Here is a 21,149-nt window from a genome sequence, read left to right on the forward strand (position 1 = left end):
TTAGTACTCAATAGAAGGGAATATACATTGCTCCACATCAATAAAAAAGAACAAAACAAAAAAGAAAGCTAAGCACCCATCTCTTTTTTTTAACATGCCTTCATTTCTAATCTCCTCCTTATCCACTTGAAGTGTCATAAGCAAGAACTTCAAGTTGTCTAAGAAGTTAGAGACTCTCAATTTCTTCACTTCTCAAAAAGTAATTTACCCAACCAAAAGTAAGGCATTTGAGACAAAGGAGGCCTTGTCTGGCAAAAGAAAAGGAAATTGAAATAACAACCTTCAAATAGATAATAGCAGTAGCTCGCAATATTCCTCTACAATAATAATCTCGTGGAAAACCTTTAAGTGCATAAAAACACTTATAGTTTTTCAATTATGTATAATATTCTTCTCATTCCCAAATGTATGTACTTCTCCTACAAGCTTCACAATACACAAGTTGGCAGCAAGCAGCTTGAAAAGAAGCCCAAACCTCTCTTCTGCACAATTAACAACAAAGAAAGAAGCAAAGTTTAGTGCAAAGTCAAAAAGATGCATAATCAAGCATGACAGAAATTAAAGCTAGATAAGATGAAATTATGGAGGGTGATGATAATAATTGAATTAAAAGAAGATAGAAAGAGATTAAAATGGGGTGCATGCCTTTTTGGGCTTTGCATAAAGGAGCTCTGGTGGGATTTTGTATAAGTCTTCATCAACAGGCTTAGGTGTTGGCCTGGTCATTATAGGATTAGAAGGAGGAGCAGCAGTGGGGCTCGGTGGTTCTTTCACGTCACCAACCACCCAACTTTGCTGCTTCCTTTTCTCTTCTTTGACACGGGGTTGACGTACTTTTCCCTGCAATCATCAATTATAGACAACAATTTCCAAGCTTAATCATCATCCCATTTTCAAATCCATAATTACATTTAACATATATCATATGCTTCCATCATCACCGCCACCATTAACTCCAGCAACAAACACCATCATAATTCATTATAATGCAGTGAAAGTAGAGTGGACTTTTGGGGAAAATTTCCCCCCTACACATCCATCATCACGAACCATCTTATGTGAAAGTGGAAAATTTGCCTTGGTCCCCTCCTTGATATAAGCTATACTTCTATAATATTTCCTAAATAATATGCGACCACTAAGAAAGCATTCCTAGAAGACTCTTTTCTTGCTTGTTTTTCAATTCCCCATAATTACAAGAATTCTAAAGCATTTCCTTTGCTTGTTAATTTCTTTTCATGAACCCTTCAGTTTTTTCTTTTTCCTTTTCCTTTTCTTTTTCTTGTCTTCTTTTTTGGTTTGTGTTTTACGCTGCTGGCTGCTATTTTTCATGAATCATCGTGTGCATGGACATGAACTAATTAAGAAAATTTTCAAGAACACAACAACGGGAAGAGCATTTGATAACAGAGTAAGCCAAGGGAGGAAAAAAAAAAGCCAGCAAGCTTAAATTACGTACCCTTCGGCGAGGAACGACAATCATGGCCGGTGTGACCACATCATTTTCATACAAATCACCAGCAACATATAAATCCCGATCTTCAGAATAACTGTAACGAAGCAACCCAGCTTGTCTAGCAGATTCAAAGCACTGAGTGAAAGGGAGGTCATTATTCCAGTCCCAGCTTCCAAAGGCTGGTACATGGTTCCTCGAATAATAATATTCCTGCACAATGTAAACCCAGAAATTAACAAGCATAATAAAATCGGTCTGGCATGGCATACACGCATCTCTATAAGAAAGGAAAAATAAAAAAGAGAAGGAAATAGGCTTACTTCCATAAGGATTGAAGCAGCAGAAGAGTTGATGAGAAGAGTCAAGTGGTAGAGAAGTCTTGCAGGTGGACTACTTGAAAGGGTTTTTAAAATGCAATATCTTTCTTTCGTTTCTTTCTTGGAGCAGCTAAGCGTGGGCACAAAAACCAAATATATATAAAAGAAAAGGGAGGGGGTATGCCTATGCCGTATGGGAATGGATCCAAAGCAATTAAACTTGTGAGGGTAAAAAGAAAACTACTCAGATAACGAAGTTTCACAGTAACAGACAGATAGACAAAGTGGCAAGGAATGTATAAGGGAGAGAGAAAGAAAGAAAGGGGTATTGGTTTACAAGGAAATGTTACTTTTTCTCTTCTCCTTTTCTTTTGTGGCTTCTTTTTATATTCTATCCTTTTATTCTTTAACTTGCATCAGGGTTTTTTGCTTTACCCGGTTTGTCTCTGATCAGATGTATATTCCAATGCATGATTAATATCAAAGGGTAGTTGGGTTTCCTCTTTCTTGTGGTTCTCCACTCGTCTTCTCCAAGCAATAAATTAAATTAGAACCCACATTAGGAAATTGGGTTAGCTTGGTTTTCTTTTTCTTTTTAACCCCACACGCGTACCCAGAGGGAGCCTGGTGCTTTGAGCTTGTGCAGTACCTAAAGCCAATAGGTATTGGCTTAGGTTATATAGGTCTTTTCTAAAAGGTAAAACTAAAATTAATTGCCTAATGACTAGTGAATTCAGGGATCAGGTCAACGCCCCAGCACCTCTTCTCAGGCTCGGGGCATCAGGTTCAAGGCCAAGCTCTGGCAGGGAAGAGGCAGCAGCCCGGTGAAAAGAATTGCTTAATTTAATAGGCGTGTACTTCTTGACAGGCTATGACATGTGCAGAGAAGGCACAAATTAATACTAAAAAATTATAATTTCTTGGACCTTGAATTCATGATTATGGTGCCGATGGTCATTCTGTTTAATTTATCCAAATGGGTATTTAGAATTTTTCATTTTCATGGAGATTCTAGCCCATTCTGTTACTCACAGGTTACCAAAGCCTCAAAACCAGAGCCAAGGGAATGAAAAATTGAATTGAAAGAAAGAAAAAGGAGAGATTGAACAAGGGCCCTCTTACATCTGCTGTAATAATGCCATGACCAAACGTTAGCTTCTTCTTTATTCTTGTTATTTTGTCGTTTACATAATCTTATATAACTTTTTCGTTGCCTTGTATTTTCAAATGAAAATCAGAAATAGTAGTTTTCACTGGTAGGAATTTCTTACCGAGAAATCATTGTTTTCACTTTTCATCCATAAAAGAGCCCTCTTGGCCCAATTAAATTCATATAATGGGCTTAACCAAACCACACAGAAAGAGTCCACTATGACTAAGAACATTGCCCAGTCCAGCACTCCAGCTTTCAGGCCTACTTGCCAACACCCATATGCAGAACTGGATGTAATTGTAGAGCTCAGTTATGACCCAAAGTTCCAAATATATGTCCCAGTTGGGCCATTGTTTGAAAAAAACAAATGTATGAACATCACCCATATGTCTAGCCAGTTTGCTAGATTTTTATATTGAAAAATCTAGCCATTAATTAATTAATTATATTTAAATGGTTTATTAAATTATTAAATTATGAGATTATGAATTCCAACTCTAATTTTTTAGAGTTTAATTAATGAAAAAATTTATCTTTATTAAAGAAAAATATGTTAATAGATCTTACATTTTTAAGCAATTTTTAGGTGAATTTTAAGGACAATTGCCACGAATGACTTCTGACAAGGCATACATAAAGCTAGCCTTAATGGGCCAAGCCAACTTTATATAATTAATTTATAATGAAATATTTCATAGAAATTAAAACCACACAAAAAACTTTAACATGCCTTAATGATTTTGGTAAGAAAGGTGTCAGTGCCCTCTTAAATCAAATCACCTTCTTCAACTTCAGCTTCTTCTTCACCATCAAAAGAAGCAGGTGGTTCAGCCTCACCAATAATTGGTGACCCTGCATTTTTTTCATCTTTCACTTCATTTTGCGTTTCCTCTTCATGGGTGTTTTCATGCTTTTCTTCTTCTTCCTCTTCCTCTTCATCGTCTTCCTCGTGCACTACTACTTCAGCTTCTTCGCTGGTGGCTGGCTTTTCTTCAAGAACGGGAGTCTCCTGTGTTGATTTTTCAGCTTGCTCGTTGCTTACCTCTTGGACGGGTGTATCAGCCTGAGATATAAATTACCACTGTTACATATTTCCAGGGAAAAAATATATATAGACTATATTTAAATAATTATATGTGTGGAAGTTACAGGGAAAAAAGAAAAGGCAGCACCTGTACTGAGGCCATGGAAAGCTGATCTGGGGAAAGAGAAAAGATTAGGGGAAGGAAAAGGGAGGTGATTATAGTTTAGAAGGGGAAGAAATTGAAGTGGTTAGCTTCTGAGACAGCAATGTGATCAAGTGAGGTTAATTTGAAAGGGTGTTGATGCCTATTTATAATGCAAAGCGCATGCTTAATTTGAATGATGTCCCAAAATATGTCCAAAAAGGAGGTGAATGAGACTTTAAAAATAATTTTTCGGTTATCTCTCAAAATCTTAAAAAAATTACAAATTAGTTCAACCTAATTTTCTACTGTGAAATATGTGCAATACTGCTCAATGATAAGTTGATACAAAGTTAGCTCATAAGCATTAAGTATACTGATCTAACAGAATATATTGGCATTCAGTAAGAATTTCAGTAATCTGAATAAAATTACAACACAGCAAATAGAGCAATAAACTGAATATATTAGTTGACAGCAAATATAATAATAAGCAAATTATTTCAGATATCAGCAAATTCAACGGTAAATCAATTATCTCAGTTTGCAGCAGAGTTAACAGTAAACAATATCAATTTTTATCTTAGCAAAAACACTTCAATCAGAAAATTAAAATGCATAAATGTAAAGAGTAAAGGTTGAGAAAATTGAACATTGAATTTTTATAGTGATTCGGCTCAACTAGCCTATATTCACTCTCTCAATGATCTCACTTTGCATCTTTACTCCACTAATCTTCTCTTTTAAAGGCAAGAGACAAAAACTCTTTACAAATCTTCTCACCAAAGCTTTTACAAATAACTTCACACTTCTATCAAGTGTTATCTCAAACACTTTTCACAATTAAGCTTCAATAGGTGCTTGAATGACCTCTCATACATGATAAAAAAGTGTTTAAAACTCAATCTCACTTAATACAACAAAATCTATAAAGAAGATATGAGTAGATAAGCCAATGATGAGCAATAAAAATAATTTGAGCACTTTGAATGAAAGCTTTAATGATCTTAAAAGGTTAGGAACAGTAAAAAGACTTTCATTGAGTGTAAAATGGCCAAGAGTAAGTGTATTTATAGCTTTGGATCATTTCTGACCGTTTAAGAACTCATTAGAATGTTAAAATTTCAAATTTCAAGAAAATAGCCGTTATTTTGTCTTTTTCTGCGATATTCTACAGAGTTGAGACAGTTAGCATACCAGAAAAAATAGCAAACCAGTTAGCATACCAAAATAAGTAGCAAACCAGGAAAACTTTTCTACGTAACTTTGAAAACTTTAAAACTTTACACCAAATTATAATCAAATGCTTTTAGGCCATTGATGATATTTAAAAGAAAATAATTGAGGGATTAAAAATAAGTATTATTAGCTTCTACTCCTCAATTCTTTTCACAAGCAATCCTAAAACTTAAAACTAACTTCTATACTACATGTACCTTCAAATTTGATCTTCAATGCAGCTTTGAAATGTAACATTTTCTTCCTTTATCTCCTTTGATTCATCCTGTGTTATCTTAAAATGTCATCCTTTCTTTAAAAGCATGAATTCATCATGAATTTCTTGGGTCTTTTTCTTTATTTTTTGAGAAGCACAACACTTAACACAATATTAGTTTGATTCTAATTGAGTTTTGTTATCATCAAAATCTATGCTCTTTTGAGCTCATTGGGTCAACATTTAATATGCTCCCCTCGTTTGGAAATAACAATGTGGGGGGCTAAGGGTAGAGATGGCTCCGTCCATTCTTGACTCACAGGAGTTCTGGGCAAGGACTTCAGAGTGAGGCAAAACAAATTTTCTACAGTAAGTTTTATTTTTATTTTTTTATTTTAACTTATTAGTATACAATATAATTTTATTTATTAAAAAATAAAATATAATTAAAAAATTAAATTTAAATATTATTTTAATAATATATTTATATTTTTTTCTAATATTATCATATTAAATATATAAAAATATGAAAATAAATTATTTTTAATAAAAAATAATAATATATTATTATGGACAAGGTCTTCCATGTAAATTCGAGTCAAGGAGAGATTCGAAAAAATTGATCAGATTCATAATGGGTCTGATTGGGTTCGTGCACAAAACTTAGAGTTTTTTTTTTTTTTTGAAAAGGTATAATTAAGAAATTAAAATATAAAAAAGGATTCTTTTTGTACTGGAGAGAAAAATAACCGAATAAAAATAAAGAAAAATTAAAAAAAATCCATGTAATTCCTTGCATTTGTCAGCACAATAAAAATAAGGTACTTTTTTATTGAAAAAGTTCACGTTTATTTAAAAAATATATAAAATTATACAATAATTTTTTTTTTAAATTTACCCTTGAAAACAAATTAAAAAAAAAAAAAACTAGTCAGCACAAATAATAATTAAAAAAATTGTTATTCTGATATTTTTAATGTATATACATCCTCATTTATAGAATTATAAATTTTATATTTTTAAATTTAAAAAATAATTAACTTTTTATGAATAATATATACATTATTTTTTAATATATTAAGTCTATTTAATAATTTGTCAATACTTATTATATATGTTTGGTATCAAAATAATTGCAAAAAATAATTAAAAAAAAAATTGTTTCGGGCTATTAATTGTTCTTATTAAGAATCACCATTAATAATTAGAGTTTTATTCTTTCAGCAATTAATAAAAAAATAATAGCTAATCAAATTTTATATCCATTAAATAATAATCACACAAACCCCAACAATTGTCTCGTTGTTCTTATTATAAAATTAATAAAAAAAAAAAAAGCACCAGTGAAGATTTTATTTTATTTTATTTTTTCTTAATTGTCTTAGCGTGCAATGTTTGAAAGGTGATCATAAATTCTATATTCTTAATTTCCATCGCATGAGTTAGGTGAATTATTAGATTATTAATTTATGTCCATATCGTAGTATGATAGCTAGCAATTGTGTCTGTCATTCCTTGTGGTTTAAGTTTATAGCTTATTAGTTTTTTGGCCACGAGTTGCACAGCTTATTTATTTATTTATTTAATAATATATATTAATGCCGACTCTTTCTTAAACTCAACAGTTTTTTATCTGATTTGAAAAATTGTATCGAATTTATTGATTTAATTGTTAACTTCAATTAGTTTGATTCTATTTAGAAATTTTGATAATTTTAAACAATCGATTCAGTTTAGTTATTTTTATTAAAAATTAAAAATAATTAAATCGAACCGAACGTACTAAACTATGTAATTTTGAGGATATATATATATATATCTTTATTTAGGGAAGAGCATTCGATCGGTTTGATTTGATTTTGAATTGAATCAAAATTAAAAAAAAATTGAAAATTTGATTTTACATGAAATGCTAATCGGTTCGGTTTGTTGGTTTGAACAAAATGACAAAAATAAAAAAAAATCGATACTGTTTTTCACTTTTGTCAATAGTCCACCAGCAGAGCAGTATCCCCAATCCAATTCACACACCAAATACCACCCAACAACAAACACAAGATTTCCACAAATTTTAACAGAATCCTCACAAAGTATTAACACAATCAAAATTTAAAATCTTCAAATCCTCGATTGAATCAACAATAGCATAAACTAAAATTTTAACGAGAAATCAAAAAACTACAAAGTAAACAAATTATAAAACCGCCATGAGAGACCCATGAGAAAAAACGATGAAGAAGTCAAGAGACAAATGAACCTAAGGTTGAATCGGCATTAAGAAGTGAGAATACTGCAGGAGACGTCGGCCACCAAAGATTAGAGGTGTAGCAGATAGTCGCATGGAAATTGGAGAGATTGGAGGTGTAGCAAATATTCTATTAAAATTACCATCATTTTAACTACGATTCATTTTTATCACTAATCAGTGTGTTTTATCTATCGAAGAAAAAAATTTTCTAAATCTAACTTTTTAGAGTTTAATATTAATAAAAAAGATTTATCTTAATAAAAGAAAAATATGTTAATAGATCTTACATTTTTAAACAATTTTTATTGGACAATTTGCCATGCATGACTCGTAAAATTTTAAGTTTAGATTAGAAGTTGATGAGTCCAATATATAATTTTTTTAGAATTGAGAGATAATAAATATAAATTTGAATTAGAGTTTAATTGATAAATCAAATAAAATAAAACAAGAAATAGGCAACTGATTATTAGCGTAAATAAAATATATTAATAAGACAAATAAAGAGAAAAGAAATACCGAAAGTTCATACTTCTAAGGAAATCCACGGGTAACAAGGGCACCAACTTTCTATTAAGCAACCATACAAATACAAAACAAATTAATTAAGACAAGGCATATATAAAGCTAGCCTCAACGAGCCAAGCCAACATTATATAATTAATTTATAATAATATATTTCATATTATTTTTGCTAGAAATTAAAACCACACAAAAAGCCGTAACAACCTTAATTAATTTGTTGATTAATAAGAGAGGAGGCAGTAATCTCTTAAATCAAGTCACCTTCTTCAACTTCAGCTTCTGCTTCATCATCAAAAGAAGCAGCTGGTTCAGCCTCACCAATAATTGGTGACCCTGCATTTTCTTCATCTTTCACTTTATTCTGAGTTTCCTCTTCAATGGTTTTTTCATGCTCTTCTTCTTCTTCATCTTCATCGTCTTCCCCGTCGTGCACTACTACTTCAGCTTCTTCGCTGGTGGCTGGCTTTTCTTCAAGAACGGGAGTCTCCTGTGTTGATTTTTCAGCTTGCTCGCCGCTCACCTCTTGGACGGGTGTGTCAGCCTGAAATATCAATTACTACTGTTACATAATTCCGGGGAGAAAAGTATAAGCTGTATTTAAAGAATATGCATGTATACAAGTTCTAGGAAAAAAATAAAATAAAATAAAACACATGACCTGGACGGAGGCCATGGAGAGAGCTGATCTGGGCAAAGAGAGAAGATTAGGGTAACGAAAAGGGAGGTGATTATAGTTTAGAAGGGGTTAGCTTCGAGACAGCAATGGATCAAGTGAGGTTAATTTGAATGGGAGTTGAGGCCTATTTATAATGCAAACGCTATGCTTAATTTGAATATGCTCCCTGCATTGTGTAAACAAAACTTGCTACTCACAAAAGTGGAAGGGATCAATTATTGTATACATAAATTCATTGCCAATTTGCCTTTCTTTTGATTGGATGAAAATTTAATTTATGAGCTGGGCTCAGTATATCTATCTAATAAGGAATATAACTTATTTCAAAAAAATAATTTTTAATATTTTAATTCGATTGAGATTCAAACTTGAGAATTAACAGTTTTGATGATAAATTCAGTAATTTAATGATAGTTGTTAATTTATTTATTATGATAATATAATTTAAGTAGAATAATTACATTGGAATGCAAGAAAACCAAAATCTTTGTTGAAAACTTAGCAAGATTAAAATGAATGGAAAGAAAGATAAGGGAGAAAGGGAATAAAGAAGAAAGGAAAGCAAACGGTAATTCATGCTAAATCCTGCATGATTGAGCATACTTTAGTCACTTGTGGAACCAATTCTAGTCCACTTGTCTTAAATCTAGTGGAGGGATCAAATCAAGTTGCAAAGGTAGAGGAACTAAGTGGGTCCTGATGAGTTGAAAAGATGCAAAGGAAGAGATGGTGGCGGTGCTTTAATGGCAATAGCTCACTTATTAAGGTTCTTTGATGAAGTGATCGATTTCTTCTGGTGCTTTAATTTTGAAAGTAATTCATTTTCATAGAATATGGTGTATGGGGTTCCCTATGTTGTGGAAAGGTACGGCCAAGGGTTTCTTTTCCACATGATCTTCTCAATCAACGGCATAATTTTGGATTCGGCTCTTCATTAGTTTTACTTTTATGATTTCTGTAACTGGTACTATATTTATATGCTAGCAAATTGCTGCCATGGTACCATTGCTTCTAATAACCAAATCCTTGAGATAATGGCTTCCTGATGCTTAATTTTATTTGGGTTTTTCCTTTAGGAATTCTGCAATTTTTATTTGATTTAATTGTCTCTTAACTTCAAATTTTAACTTTACACCACTCAAATTCTCTTTAGCTAGATTCCGTTAAATATTCTAATCAGAAGCTAATCTAAACCTAACCTAACTAGGTTGATTAAACATAATAAAATATAATTCAGTATTTAATGTGTTCAAAAATAAAGAAAAAAATTAAATAAAATAAAAAAGTTTTCTGTAATATTTCGACCGCGATTAGAGAGTGTTCATGGAGAGATTTTTTTATTACGTCTAGACATGTTCATATTAGTTTTTGCATTATAGCAAGGAGGATTGATGAATTATAGAATATATACTCTTCCAAAGTTTTGAAGTCTTACCTCCAATAATTTTCAAAATTTTAAATAAAATAGAATACCATGAATCTTTAGCAAAGGAATCTATTAAAGTGTTACACACCTTACTCACTCGAAGTGTGAAAACCAGAAGCTAGACTCAATACCCCTTCTGAGAGAGTTTCAGTAATTTGGCCTCCATAGACCATATTCTGGGTTTTGGACTACTTGTTTCTCCCTTGCAGCTCCAGAGGATGATGGGTTTCTCCTCGCAATTTCAGTAGATGAGGCTTGTTGGAAAATATATTGTAAATATAAAAAATAAAAATTCATTAATCCTATTTTAATTTCCCCCTACTAGCTAGAAGACAAGAAACATTATTCTCTTCGAACCAACCAGACAACAATCCACCTCAGGGGTGGCCGCCCATTGGAAAGCAATGGGCTCGTGAACCTCAATCCTCCCAATTCTCCTTCACGGGTCCCTAACATGTGGTTCTTATCTTGACCTTCGCTCTACATATAACAATAGACAGCTTCATCGCCACCAGTACTACGAGAACGCTAAATACAAGAAACAACCGATGATGGAGAAAGCTGCGGGGAAATTGGTGGTGGTAATGGTGCTGGTGACGGCTGCCATTTTTGAAGGCACAAGGTCGTTGAGTTTGTGTGACATGAGTGACGATGGTCTATTGGCATGCAAGCCATCAGCGACGCAGCCAAATCCGGTAGATCCACCATCGGAAGAATGTTGCAAGGCGCTTACAGGTGCCAACTTGACGTGTCTGTGTTCATATAGGAATTCCTGGATGTTGCCTTCTCTTGGGATTGATCCTGATCTTGCATTAGGTTTGCCTGCCAAGTGCAACCTAACCACTCCCGCTGATTGCTAAGGTAAGTTTTGTAACGATTCATTTTTCCATTCATAATTCACTGGGCCACTAGGTCTAAGATTAGAAAAGCCCAATGACTATAGGCTTTACTCTTGTAGACCGATAGGGAGGCAACTACTGTCTGTGTTTTTAAAGCCTATAAGTAAAAAGCCATTTAAGGTCCAACGTCGAAGATACCCTCGGAAAAAGAGCTTTTTTTTATTTTCTTTTTTAAAAGAAAGGAGGAGAAGATATCGATTTTTGAAATCGTCAAAAGTGTGCAAAGGGTTAGTTCAATTTCGAATCAAATTAAATTGATAAAATTAAAAATTTTAAAAATGAATCAAATTGATTAATAAGAGAAAATCGAATTGAATTGAATCAATAAATATCAGTTCGGTTTGATTTTAAATCGATCAAATTGAAATTTATAAAATTTCATATTTTTAACATTAAATCTAAATAATAAAACATAAAAACAAAAAAAAATTAGAAATCAAAAACTCAAAAATCTTAAGGTTCAGTTCGATTTTCTTTGATTTCAGTTCGATTCAGTTCGATTCGATTTGATTCGATTTTCTTTTATTTCCTATATATTAATAATTTCAGTTCGGTTCGGTTCGATTTTTTTATTTTTTATGAAAATAACTGAACCGAACCGATTAATCGAAATTATTAAAATTATAAATCGAACCAAACCAATTGAATTTTAAAATCGAACTGAACCGATTAAATTTTAATTCAGAGGGTTCTATTGAGGGTTCTATTAAAATATGTAATTTATTAATAAATTATTTATTTTAATATTAATTAAAAAATTAAATAATTAATTATAACAATTATTTAATAATTATAAAATAAAATTTATATAAAATTATTATTAAATCTACTTAAAATTTTTAAAATTATTAAAATAAAATTTAATATAAAAATAAAAAAACTTTTAAAAATTACCATTAAAACCTAAAAAATTTTCAAAATTTTGAAGGCTCCAACGCCCCCCCTTCTCACCCCTGGCTCCGTCTCTGTGTGGAAGCATCTTTATATCTCTTCAACTGTATTCTACTCGAAAGGCAAAGAACAAAGATTTTTTTTTACTACTTCAAATATATAAATATAAATATGAAAGATTACAATTTTCATAAAAAGATCCAAACTCTGTAATCTGCATTTCATCCTGTGTCCTTTGTTTAGAGGCATCGGGAATGCTCCTGTTTCATCTTTCGCTTTATATCCTCTTATATATTGATCTTCTATACAATATGGAACAAATTAAGATGAGTCTGTGTAAACTGATTCCAAGGCACTCATCTCATCATAAATTATTCTTCTATAATTTATTTATTTATTTATTTATCTATTCTTATCTTATTAAAGATGTTTCAAACTAAATTAAACAACGTATCATAATTAAAAAATAATAATTATTATAAAAATCAGACTATATTTATATTTATTGTTAAAATCAAATCGGAGAATTGATTTTTTACATATTTTTTATGTACTTTTTTATATGTATTTTATAAATTAAATAAAAGTATAAATTTATATATATATATATATATATATATATATATATATATATATATATATTTGATATTAGTGTTATTATTTTTATTATTGTTTTAATATTAAAAATTTAAGATTTTTTTAATTATTTTAAAATAAATATAAGAATGTTGTAGTTTTAAGTGTAACAATTGAGACTCAAACTAAAATTGGAACTAAATGTAAAATCAAAATAAAATCAAAACACAACTCAACTCAACTCAACTAAACTTTTATCCTAAAAATTTAGGATCAGCTATATGAATTTTCTTTTTTCACTCAAAATTAGAACCAAAACCAAATCAAAATCAGTTACAATTGAATCAAAATTGAACTTTGATTTGGGTTCCTAAAAATTAAAGAACCAAAGATTTGATTATAGTTTCCATTCTTAAGCAAAACTACACCAAACCTGAAAACAAACACCCCTATTTTTAATGCATAATTTAACTCTTTGAAAATAGTTTATCAATTTAGTGCCATTATTTTTTTTTTTTTTTGAAAGGTGGATATATCAAAGAAGCCTTAATGTAAGGCAAATAATACAAAGTCATGCTGAGATAGAAGATTAATAATGGAAGACTAATCCATCATAGCTTTAGAAGCTAACAAGTGAGCTACCCTGTTCCTATCTCTCTTAACAATTTGAAAAAGAGATATAGCGAAAATATGGGTAAAATGAGAAATGTCCTGAATAATACTCTAAATGTCTTGTGGAACAGTGACACCATTAAGACTGCCGATCACAATTTGAGAGTCTCCTTCTAAAATGATGCTTTGAAATCCTTTGTGCTGAGCAAGAATAATGGCTATCTACAGGCCATTCCTTCTAGGATGAGAGGATCTGATATGCCAATTACACGCTTGCAAGACCAACCAATAAGATTACCAAGATGATCCCAAGCTATCATCACAACTGACCCCATATTCTTTTTCGAATTGGTGGCTGCATATCAAAATTGAGCTTAGTGCAACCAGGGTTAAACTTCCTCTAAAATTGAGTTGTATTGTCGAGGACGAGCGAAAGTCTTCAAAGTGAGAATTTGTGGCTGAAAGGACTTGGTGGAAAGGCAACACATTATCGTTAAAGATTTGCCAGTTTCTATTCTTCCACACTTGCCATAAAGATAAACACAAATAGAGAACAAAGATTATGCATTGGGGCTTGATGCCGAAAATTAGAACAATTCTCCACCCAACAATCGATCAAACTTTGATGGATTTTAGGTAGGCAAAGAAAAGGTGGTGTGTTGTCTCTATATGATTGCAAAAAGGGCAATCTAATGGGATGTCATGAAATTTGGAATTCAACAAGGCTCAAGTAGGAATTTTTCTTTAAGAAATCTCCAAAGGAAAACACTTAACTTTGGTTGTAAAGGGAATCTTCCAAATGTTCCTCCAAAAGGTACTTAAATTGGCTTGAGCATTTGGACCTGGGCCAGCTAAACCTGCAAAAGAATTCATCATTTTTGTGTGATGAGCTAGGTGATACCCGGATTGAATTTAATATAATCCAGTTTGAGCGAAATGCCAACACAGTCAATCTTCTCTATCAATCATACTGGTAGGAATAGCCATGATATTATCAATCTCTAATTCCTGGAAGACTTAAGCTTTGCAGTGTCCCATTTACAATTAACCTTGTCAAAGGGTTGGGATACTCAATTGATAAAAGGATTGGCATTCTCTTTTACTTTTGACTAATTAGGAAAAGATTTGGGTATCCACTTGCCCTCTTTGCAAAGAATAGAATTCCCATCTTGAACTTGCCATCGAAGACCTTGCATAAGCAGTTACTCCTCCATCCCCATAAAGGCCTACTACTTGTTTGAGCATCCAAAAGGGAGGAAGCATGAAAGTATTTTCCTTTGAGTACTCTTGTGAGAAGAGCATTCGGGTTGGTAAGGAGCCTCTATCCTTGCTTTGTCAACATCACTTGGTTAAAACATTCAAGATCCTTAAAACCCAACCCTCCTTGAGATTTGCCAATGCATAAACTTCGCTAAGAGATCTAATGCTGACACCTTTCATATTTGGTTTGATCCACTAAAAATTAGAAATCATCCAATTAATTTGTTGGCAAAGAGAATGGGAAACTTAAAACAAGCCATCACATACACTGGTATAGCCATAGCAACAGATTTAATACACTAAAGTTAAAGGGCTTTAAGTTAAGTAAAACGAAGACGGAATACATGCATTGTAAGTTCAGTGAACGCCAAACTAGTGATAGGGAAGGAGTTAGTTTGGATTGAGTGGTACTGTCCCAAAGTAATCACTTTAAATATCTCGGCTCAGTCCTTCAAGTAAATAGGGGATGTTAGGAGGATGTTAGTCATAGGATTAAAGCCAGACGGTTGAAGTGGAGACAGGCCACGGGAGTTTTATGTGATCGCAAGATTCTCAATAAGTTGAAAGGAAAATTTTACTGTACAGCCATACGACCGGCTATGTTATATGGTAGTGAGTGTTGGGCATTGAAGGAGTCGTATGCGTCTAAGATAAGAGTTGCAGAGATGAGAATGTTAAAGTGAATGAGTGGCTATGCTAGACTAGATAAAGTCCATAATGAGAATATTAGAGAAAAGGTAGGAGTGGTGCCAATTGAGGATAAGTTGAGAGAAGGGAGATTGAGGTGGTTTGGTCATGTGAAGTGTAGACATACGGAGGCTCCAGTTAGACAAGTAAAGCACATTAGGTTAGAGGATAGAAAGAAAGAAAGGGATAGACCTAAATTGACTTGGAAGAAATTAGTACAACATGACCTAGAAACATTACACATTTCTGAGGATTTAACCCAAAATCGTGTAGAGTGATGAAAGCAAATTCATGTAGCCGATCTCAAATTTTTGAGATAAAGGCTTAGTTGAGTTGAGTAAAACTATCAACAAATTCTTAATTTTTTTTTATTAAAAAATGAGAAAAAAAATTTAAAATAAGGTTCGATACCATTGATGATTTTATTTATTAATTTAAATTACGCTTGTTGGAATTGCTTTAAGAATTTTTAACTTTGATCCTTCCTTATATTAATGTCCCCCTCTGTTGAGCCCATGAATGCAAGCCCAATTCAACAGGACTCTCTCTTCTGGGTTCCAATACTGTTTGAAACTTCCGCGAATACCCAGCCTTCAAGAATACCAAACCTTGCCGCCTACACCTCTTCTCTCCCTTCCTTTCTCTCTGAATTCTCATATTTGTTGTCAACTCTCTGAAACAATCCCTTTCCTTCACTCCCCTCCTCTTCCTTCCTCAAGAATGACTTCCAAAGCAAAGCATCCTTCTTCTTCTATATATCACCCGCGTCCCTTCATCATTCAATCAATTCCCAACTCCACAACCTGCAAATTTTCTCCTCCTTTCTTGTCTCAATTCTATCTTCTCCTTCTGTTTCAACCAAAAAATGGCATCCCAAGAAATTTTGGCATCTCAGAAGTCCAATAAACCCTCCGAAGAACCCGAAACAATCCCTCTTGAAACAGAACCCTCCACTCCTCTGATTCCACCATCCAAGTACTCGAACCGGGTGGTCTTGAGAACAATAATAGAACGAAGTGATGGAGGGGTTGGATTGGTGGGTGAGACAATGGTGATTGGTGGGTGGGTGAAGTCTGCCAGGGTGGTAAGGAAAGACCCTCCGCCACAGTTGCAGTCCGAGGATAATGATGGGATTGTTGTGCGTCCAGGGCTTAAAGAAGTCGGCTGCATGGATATTCTTCAAAATCAAGTGCCCATATTCAGTTCAACATCAAATATTTTCGATGGTAGCGGCAATTACCCAGCTCGTGCAAAGTTGCAGCCTGCGCCCTCTAAACGAGTTGCAACCTCTAAACCTCCTCCTCTAATTCTTAACTTGCTTGTTATCGATGGTTCTTGTGTTGACAGTCTCCAGGTATGAAAAATTTTATACATGGAGATCTCTGTTTCTTTTGAAATCCTATGGTTAATGCTCTACGTTAAATGCTTCATAGGTTACGATAGAGTTCTCTGATGACTTCCCAATCCGACCACTGCCTACTGGAACTTGTATATTAGCGGAAGGTGTCCTAAGTCAGTTACCAGCGCAGGGAAAACATAGCATTGAGTTTAAAGTAAATAAAATCCTTCATTTAGGAACGGTGGAAGATGATAAGTATATTTTATCAAAGAAGCGATTGCCGTTGGAGACCTTGAGAGACTATTCTCATCTTCGGCCTCGGACAACTACGGTAAGTTGTACATGTGTTGTTACTTGATGCTCCACAAGCAATTTAATTCATAATACCAGGTTTAGGGGGAAATTTAGATACTTTCTTGTTGTTATGCATTGCAATTTGGGGAAAGAAAAGTCTGGAAATGATTTGTGATATTGCCCATCATTGAAGAGATGAGAAATGCAATATTTTCAATTATATATGGGAATCCAAGTTTCCAGGAAATCGAATGAACAAGTGATCCTTTTCAAGTTGATTTGACTTGTAATTCAAGATAAATCACATGAGGATCACATATATGCAATTTTAATCCTGGGGATTTCCAAGACAGCCTAAAGTTGATCATCCTATTACTCCTTCATTGATATGTTTTATACATTATGCAGGTGGCATCTTTTATGCGAATCCGTAGTGCCTCGACTTTTGCAACTCACACATTCTTCCAAGTTAATGGGTTTTTCAGTGTGGAAGTGCCCATTTTAACAACCACAGATGAAGGATTTAGTGCAAAGTTCCAGGTTACTAGCCTTTCTGCTAAAGAAGTTAAAAAGGAGGAGCCAAAGATCACTGGTGATACTGAAGCTCTTGAAGTTGTCAAGGCTGCCATAAAGGAGAAGAATAATCTAATTCAACAACTCCAGAGAAGTGACAGCGACAGGGAGGCATTGCTCGCAGCAGAGCAGGATTTGCTCAAAACAAAACAATTGGCATCACAATTAGAAGAAAAAGAAAAACTTAGGTTGGAAACTTTGAAGGCTGCGAATATTCCTGAAGATTTCTTCTCTCAACATACTTATCTAACAGTTTCTGGTGTCCTCCATCTGGAAAGCTATGCATGTGGCCTCGGAAATGTCTACTCATTTGGACCCAGGTTTTTAGCAGATAGAAGGTTATCCACAAAACAGGCGGCAGAGATGTGGATGGTTGAGGCTGAAATGGCTTTTTCAGAACTAGAGGTATGACAATCACTGGTTGGTTCCTTCTGGTATTACGAGCTGAAAGTCATTAATGCTGGTTCGGCCAGTTTGGTCTGTCACAAACATGATTTTTTATAATAGTTTTTTTATATAAAAATTTGTTCATCACAAGGTATATTATAGGAATTAGCTTGTCTATAGTCACTAAATCTTTTCTGAATTCTCATTTCAACTTGCATAGAATGATGTCCAACTGATTGATAACTTTTCTCAACTTCTATTAATGTGATAGCATCCTATTTACATTGGGAACCTCTGCAATGTTTCATATGGATTATAGCACTCTTGAGAGATTATGAATAAAAATGTCTGAAATAGATATGAAGGTGTTATAAAAATAAATAAATAAATATTTCTATATGTTGTGGGTTTCCTAGGATGCCATGAACTGTGCAGAAGACTATTTCAAGTTCCTCTGCAAATGGGTTTTGGAGAATTGTTCAACGGACATGAAATTTGTTTCGAGACACATTGACAAAACCAATCTTCTTGAAGCAATGATATCATCTTCATGTGAAAGGATCACCTACATGGAAGCAGTAAATGTTTTGAAAAAGGTTTAGTTTCCTGTTCTTTTACATTAGTAACAAACATGTTTACCTCTGGCAAGTTATATTCATAAAGGTGTTACTGCATTTTGACAACTAGGTTGCTGATAGAAAATTTGAAACTGAACCTGAATGGGGCACTGAATTAACATCTCAACATCTAAGGTATTTATATTTTGTTGTTATTTATTCATATAAAAGTTCCTGTAAGGATTGGAAATGAGGTGTTTTTCGAATGTGGCTACTCATATTGTGTTTATGCATTGACAGTTATTTGGTTGATGAAATCTATAAGAAGCCTGTAATTGTATACAACTTCCCAAAAGAATTCAAGCCATTCTATGTACGGTTGAATGATGATGGAAAAACAGTTGCCGCATTTGATATGGTTGCACCCACGGTAAGATTAAAATAAAATCTCTAATGATGTGCATAATCCTTAAAGAGAACATTAATGTTTATTGAGGCTTTTGCACTCCTTCCAAATCCTAATATAACAGAATTTTATAATACTGGATGGCATTTTTTCAGGTTGGAAAATTCATCACAGGTAGCCAAAAGGAAGAGCGCTTCGATTTGCTAAATGAAAGGTAATAAGTAAATAGTTCTACTGATTTCTACTGGATATCATGTTTAGTGGTTAATTGCTTTACAAGCCACGAACAAAGAAACAAAGAAAAAAGAGGAAGAGAGATTATGGTCAGTCACTTGAACACTGACTCTGAATTGACAAAAGCAGCAAGATTATAATTAATGTGGACAATGGTTCAATTCCTAACAGTGTCTGATCTCTTCGGAACTTCACTTATGGCTCGCTTTAATTACTAACAGGGTCTGATCTCAGCTAAACTTCATTTATGGCTCACATTAATGGCAATTCAACATTATGATCATAAGCAATTACATAATCTCTTAGCAAAATAAGAACTAATTTCCAAACTTTGTTACTAAACTTGTTTGCAGGATAAATGAACTAGGCTTGCCCAAAGAGCAGTATGAATGGTACTTAGATCTTCGCCGGTATGGAACAGTCAAGCATTCTGGTTTTACTCTTGGGTTTGACCTTATGGTTCTCTTTGCCACTGGGCTTCCTGATGTCAGAGATGTGATTCCTTTCCCCAGAAGCAGTGGCAAAGTTGACAACTAAACAGGCTGCAAGAAAGAATCATACCTCCAACAATGGAATATCATGCATAAAAGGCAAAAAAAAAAAAGTTGTATACATGTAAATATGTAAATGTAAATGCTGACACAAAATACAAGAAAGGTGCATGCTAGATCAAGAGCATTATTTTAAATGCAGGTTCACCTGATGTATACAGAGAAAATATTGGTTGAAATAAAGTTGTTCCAACTTTATGCATTTATTATCTTTAGTAAACTGAGTTTTGGCATGCTAGAAAAGCCACGTTCAGATTGGAAAAATCTAAGGATAGCGTGTCACCATCGTACTATTAAGCTGGTAAGTTCTGGCATCAACGGGGAAGAAAAATAGATAGAGCTCATGTCGAACATAAGAGCTACTGTAAAATAATCTTCATCCCTTCCTGTTGTCACAGAGGTTTAGGAAATTTCCAATAGCAATTGCCACACACTGAGCAGTCTGTCTGAGGTAATTCCCTTGTGCATTGCACCAAAGCATAAAGAGTTACAGATGGAAAAAGCTTCTTTTCACCCTTCCCCAGCCCCCTGTTTCTACGCAAAATAGCTCCTAGTTCTTGATCAAAATCTTCAAAATCTCGTACTTCCTCATCATTGGTAAAGACTATGCTAAGTATCAACTTTTCCAATGAAATTTTGTTGTCATAGCCTAAAAAAAAGAAGTCAAAACAAATCCTGGCAACAGCTTGGTCAGGACAAACTTCACGGATTTGCCTGGCTGCATCTTGGATACAAGTGTAGCACTCTTTGCTGCTCACATCTCCTCTGCATTTTCCAAGGCCATACACTTTATCCTTGCCTTGGCCACAGGAGACAGCTGCAAAACTAGTTATGGCAGTTCTGAAAACCAACATAGACAATAACCTCCCAAAGGATATATGCTGATGTCTGGCTGTTACTACTTATATCAGTGTCTGCATTGCTGTAACTGTCCTGCATGATCTGCCCTGCTAGTACACAACATTAGTAAGAAAAAAACACTGTATAATAACAAAGTCATGGTTTGCCTTGAAACAAATTTATCACCTAAAAAGCTATTACTTTTTGAGTCCCTAACAAGATAACTAATTGGTAATTGGATCATTTGCCAGAGGGAACATGATTTCCTCTTGCATCAACTTGTTGGGACTTGGGGCAGCGTTGGCTGGTTTCCTTTGCTGCGTCCTTGAGACAACCGGAGCAGTTGTCGTGCTCACATCTCCAGATGAGGGAGCTTTGAAAAATTGTTCTGCTAGTTAGTGATCAATAAAATAGTCTGTTCTTTTTCTTCTTCATTGAAACGACCAAATTTTAAATGGCGTGCAAGGGAAATGTTTCCATTTTTCAGGGAAAACTTTTCCTTGTCGTCCATGGTTGACTGATAAACTTTTCCTTTTAATGACAGGGAAACTTTTCCCTTGATTCATTTTGAGAAATCTTTCGATATATGATTCAAACATGAGTATGCGAGATATTGGACCAAACCACACCAGGCAACCAAG

The 21,149-nt window shown here is 33.7% G+C and overlaps 5 protein-coding genes and 1 pseudogene across 5 annotated transcripts; 2 read left to right on the forward strand and 4 right to left on the reverse strand.

The window, feature by feature from the left end:
* LOC110662279 (uncharacterized) lies at positions 1 to 2,145 on the reverse strand. The gene is made up of 4 exons (XM_021821210.2): positions 1,777 to 2,145; positions 1,460 to 1,666; positions 646 to 840; positions 1 to 482 (listed from the first exon to the last, which is right to left on the reverse strand). The coding sequence occupies exons 1-4, from the start codon at positions 1,780 to 1,782 to the stop codon at positions 429 to 431; spliced, it is 462 nt and encodes a 153-aa protein (XP_021676902.1). The 5' UTR covers positions 1,783 to 2,145; the 3' UTR covers positions 1 to 428.
* A 1,474-nt stretch (positions 2,146 to 3,619) lies between these two features.
* On the reverse strand, positions 3,620 to 4,265 carry LOC110662266 (uncharacterized). The gene is made up of 2 exons (XM_021821197.2): positions 4,099 to 4,265; positions 3,620 to 3,989 (listed from the first exon to the last, which is right to left on the reverse strand). Exons 1-2 carry the CDS (start codon positions 4,111 to 4,113, stop codon positions 3,693 to 3,695), a joined length of 312 nt encoding a protein of 103 aa, XP_021676889.2. The 5' UTR covers positions 4,114 to 4,265; the 3' UTR covers positions 3,620 to 3,692.
* A 4,053-nt stretch (positions 4,266 to 8,318) lies between these two features.
* LOC110662282 (uncharacterized) lies at positions 8,319 to 9,103 on the reverse strand. The gene is made up of 2 exons (XM_021821212.2): positions 8,959 to 9,103; positions 8,319 to 8,841 (listed from the first exon to the last, which is right to left on the reverse strand). Exons 1-2 carry the CDS (start codon positions 8,971 to 8,973, stop codon positions 8,548 to 8,550), a joined length of 309 nt encoding a protein of 102 aa, XP_021676904.2. The 5' UTR covers positions 8,974 to 9,103; the 3' UTR covers positions 8,319 to 8,547.
* A 1,655-nt stretch (positions 9,104 to 10,758) lies between these two features.
* On the forward strand, positions 10,759 to 11,508 carry LOC110662334 (putative lipid-transfer protein DIR1). The gene has a single exon (XM_058149933.1). It carries the CDS (start codon positions 10,951 to 10,953, stop codon positions 11,260 to 11,262), a length of 312 nt encoding a protein of 103 aa, XP_058005916.1. The 5' UTR covers positions 10,759 to 10,950; the 3' UTR covers positions 11,263 to 11,508.
* A 1,796-nt stretch (positions 11,509 to 13,304) lies between these two features.
* On the forward strand, positions 13,305 to 19,870 carry LOC110662280 (asparagine--tRNA ligase, cytoplasmic 2). The gene is made up of 8 exons (XM_021821211.2): positions 13,305 to 16,681; positions 16,761 to 16,997; positions 17,369 to 17,938; positions 18,337 to 18,516; positions 18,608 to 18,672; positions 18,778 to 18,907; positions 19,039 to 19,097; positions 19,471 to 19,870. The coding sequence occupies exons 1-8, from the start codon at positions 16,193 to 16,195 to the stop codon at positions 19,652 to 19,654; spliced, it is 1,914 nt and encodes a 637-aa protein (XP_021676903.2). The 5' UTR covers positions 13,305 to 16,192; the 3' UTR covers positions 19,655 to 19,870.
* Positions 19,871 to 19,933: 63 nt separating this feature from the next.
* On the reverse strand, positions 19,934 to 21,133 carry LOC110662281 (cysteine-rich repeat secretory protein 55-like; annotated as a pseudogene).
* Positions 21,134 to 21,149: the final 16 nt, after the last annotated feature.

This window comes from Hevea brasiliensis, chromosome 7 (genome assembly GCF_030052815.1).
Source record: "Hevea brasiliensis isolate MT/VB/25A 57/8 chromosome 7, ASM3005281v1, whole genome shotgun sequence".
NCBI lineage: Eukaryota > Viridiplantae > Streptophyta > Magnoliopsida > Malpighiales > Euphorbiaceae > Hevea > Hevea brasiliensis.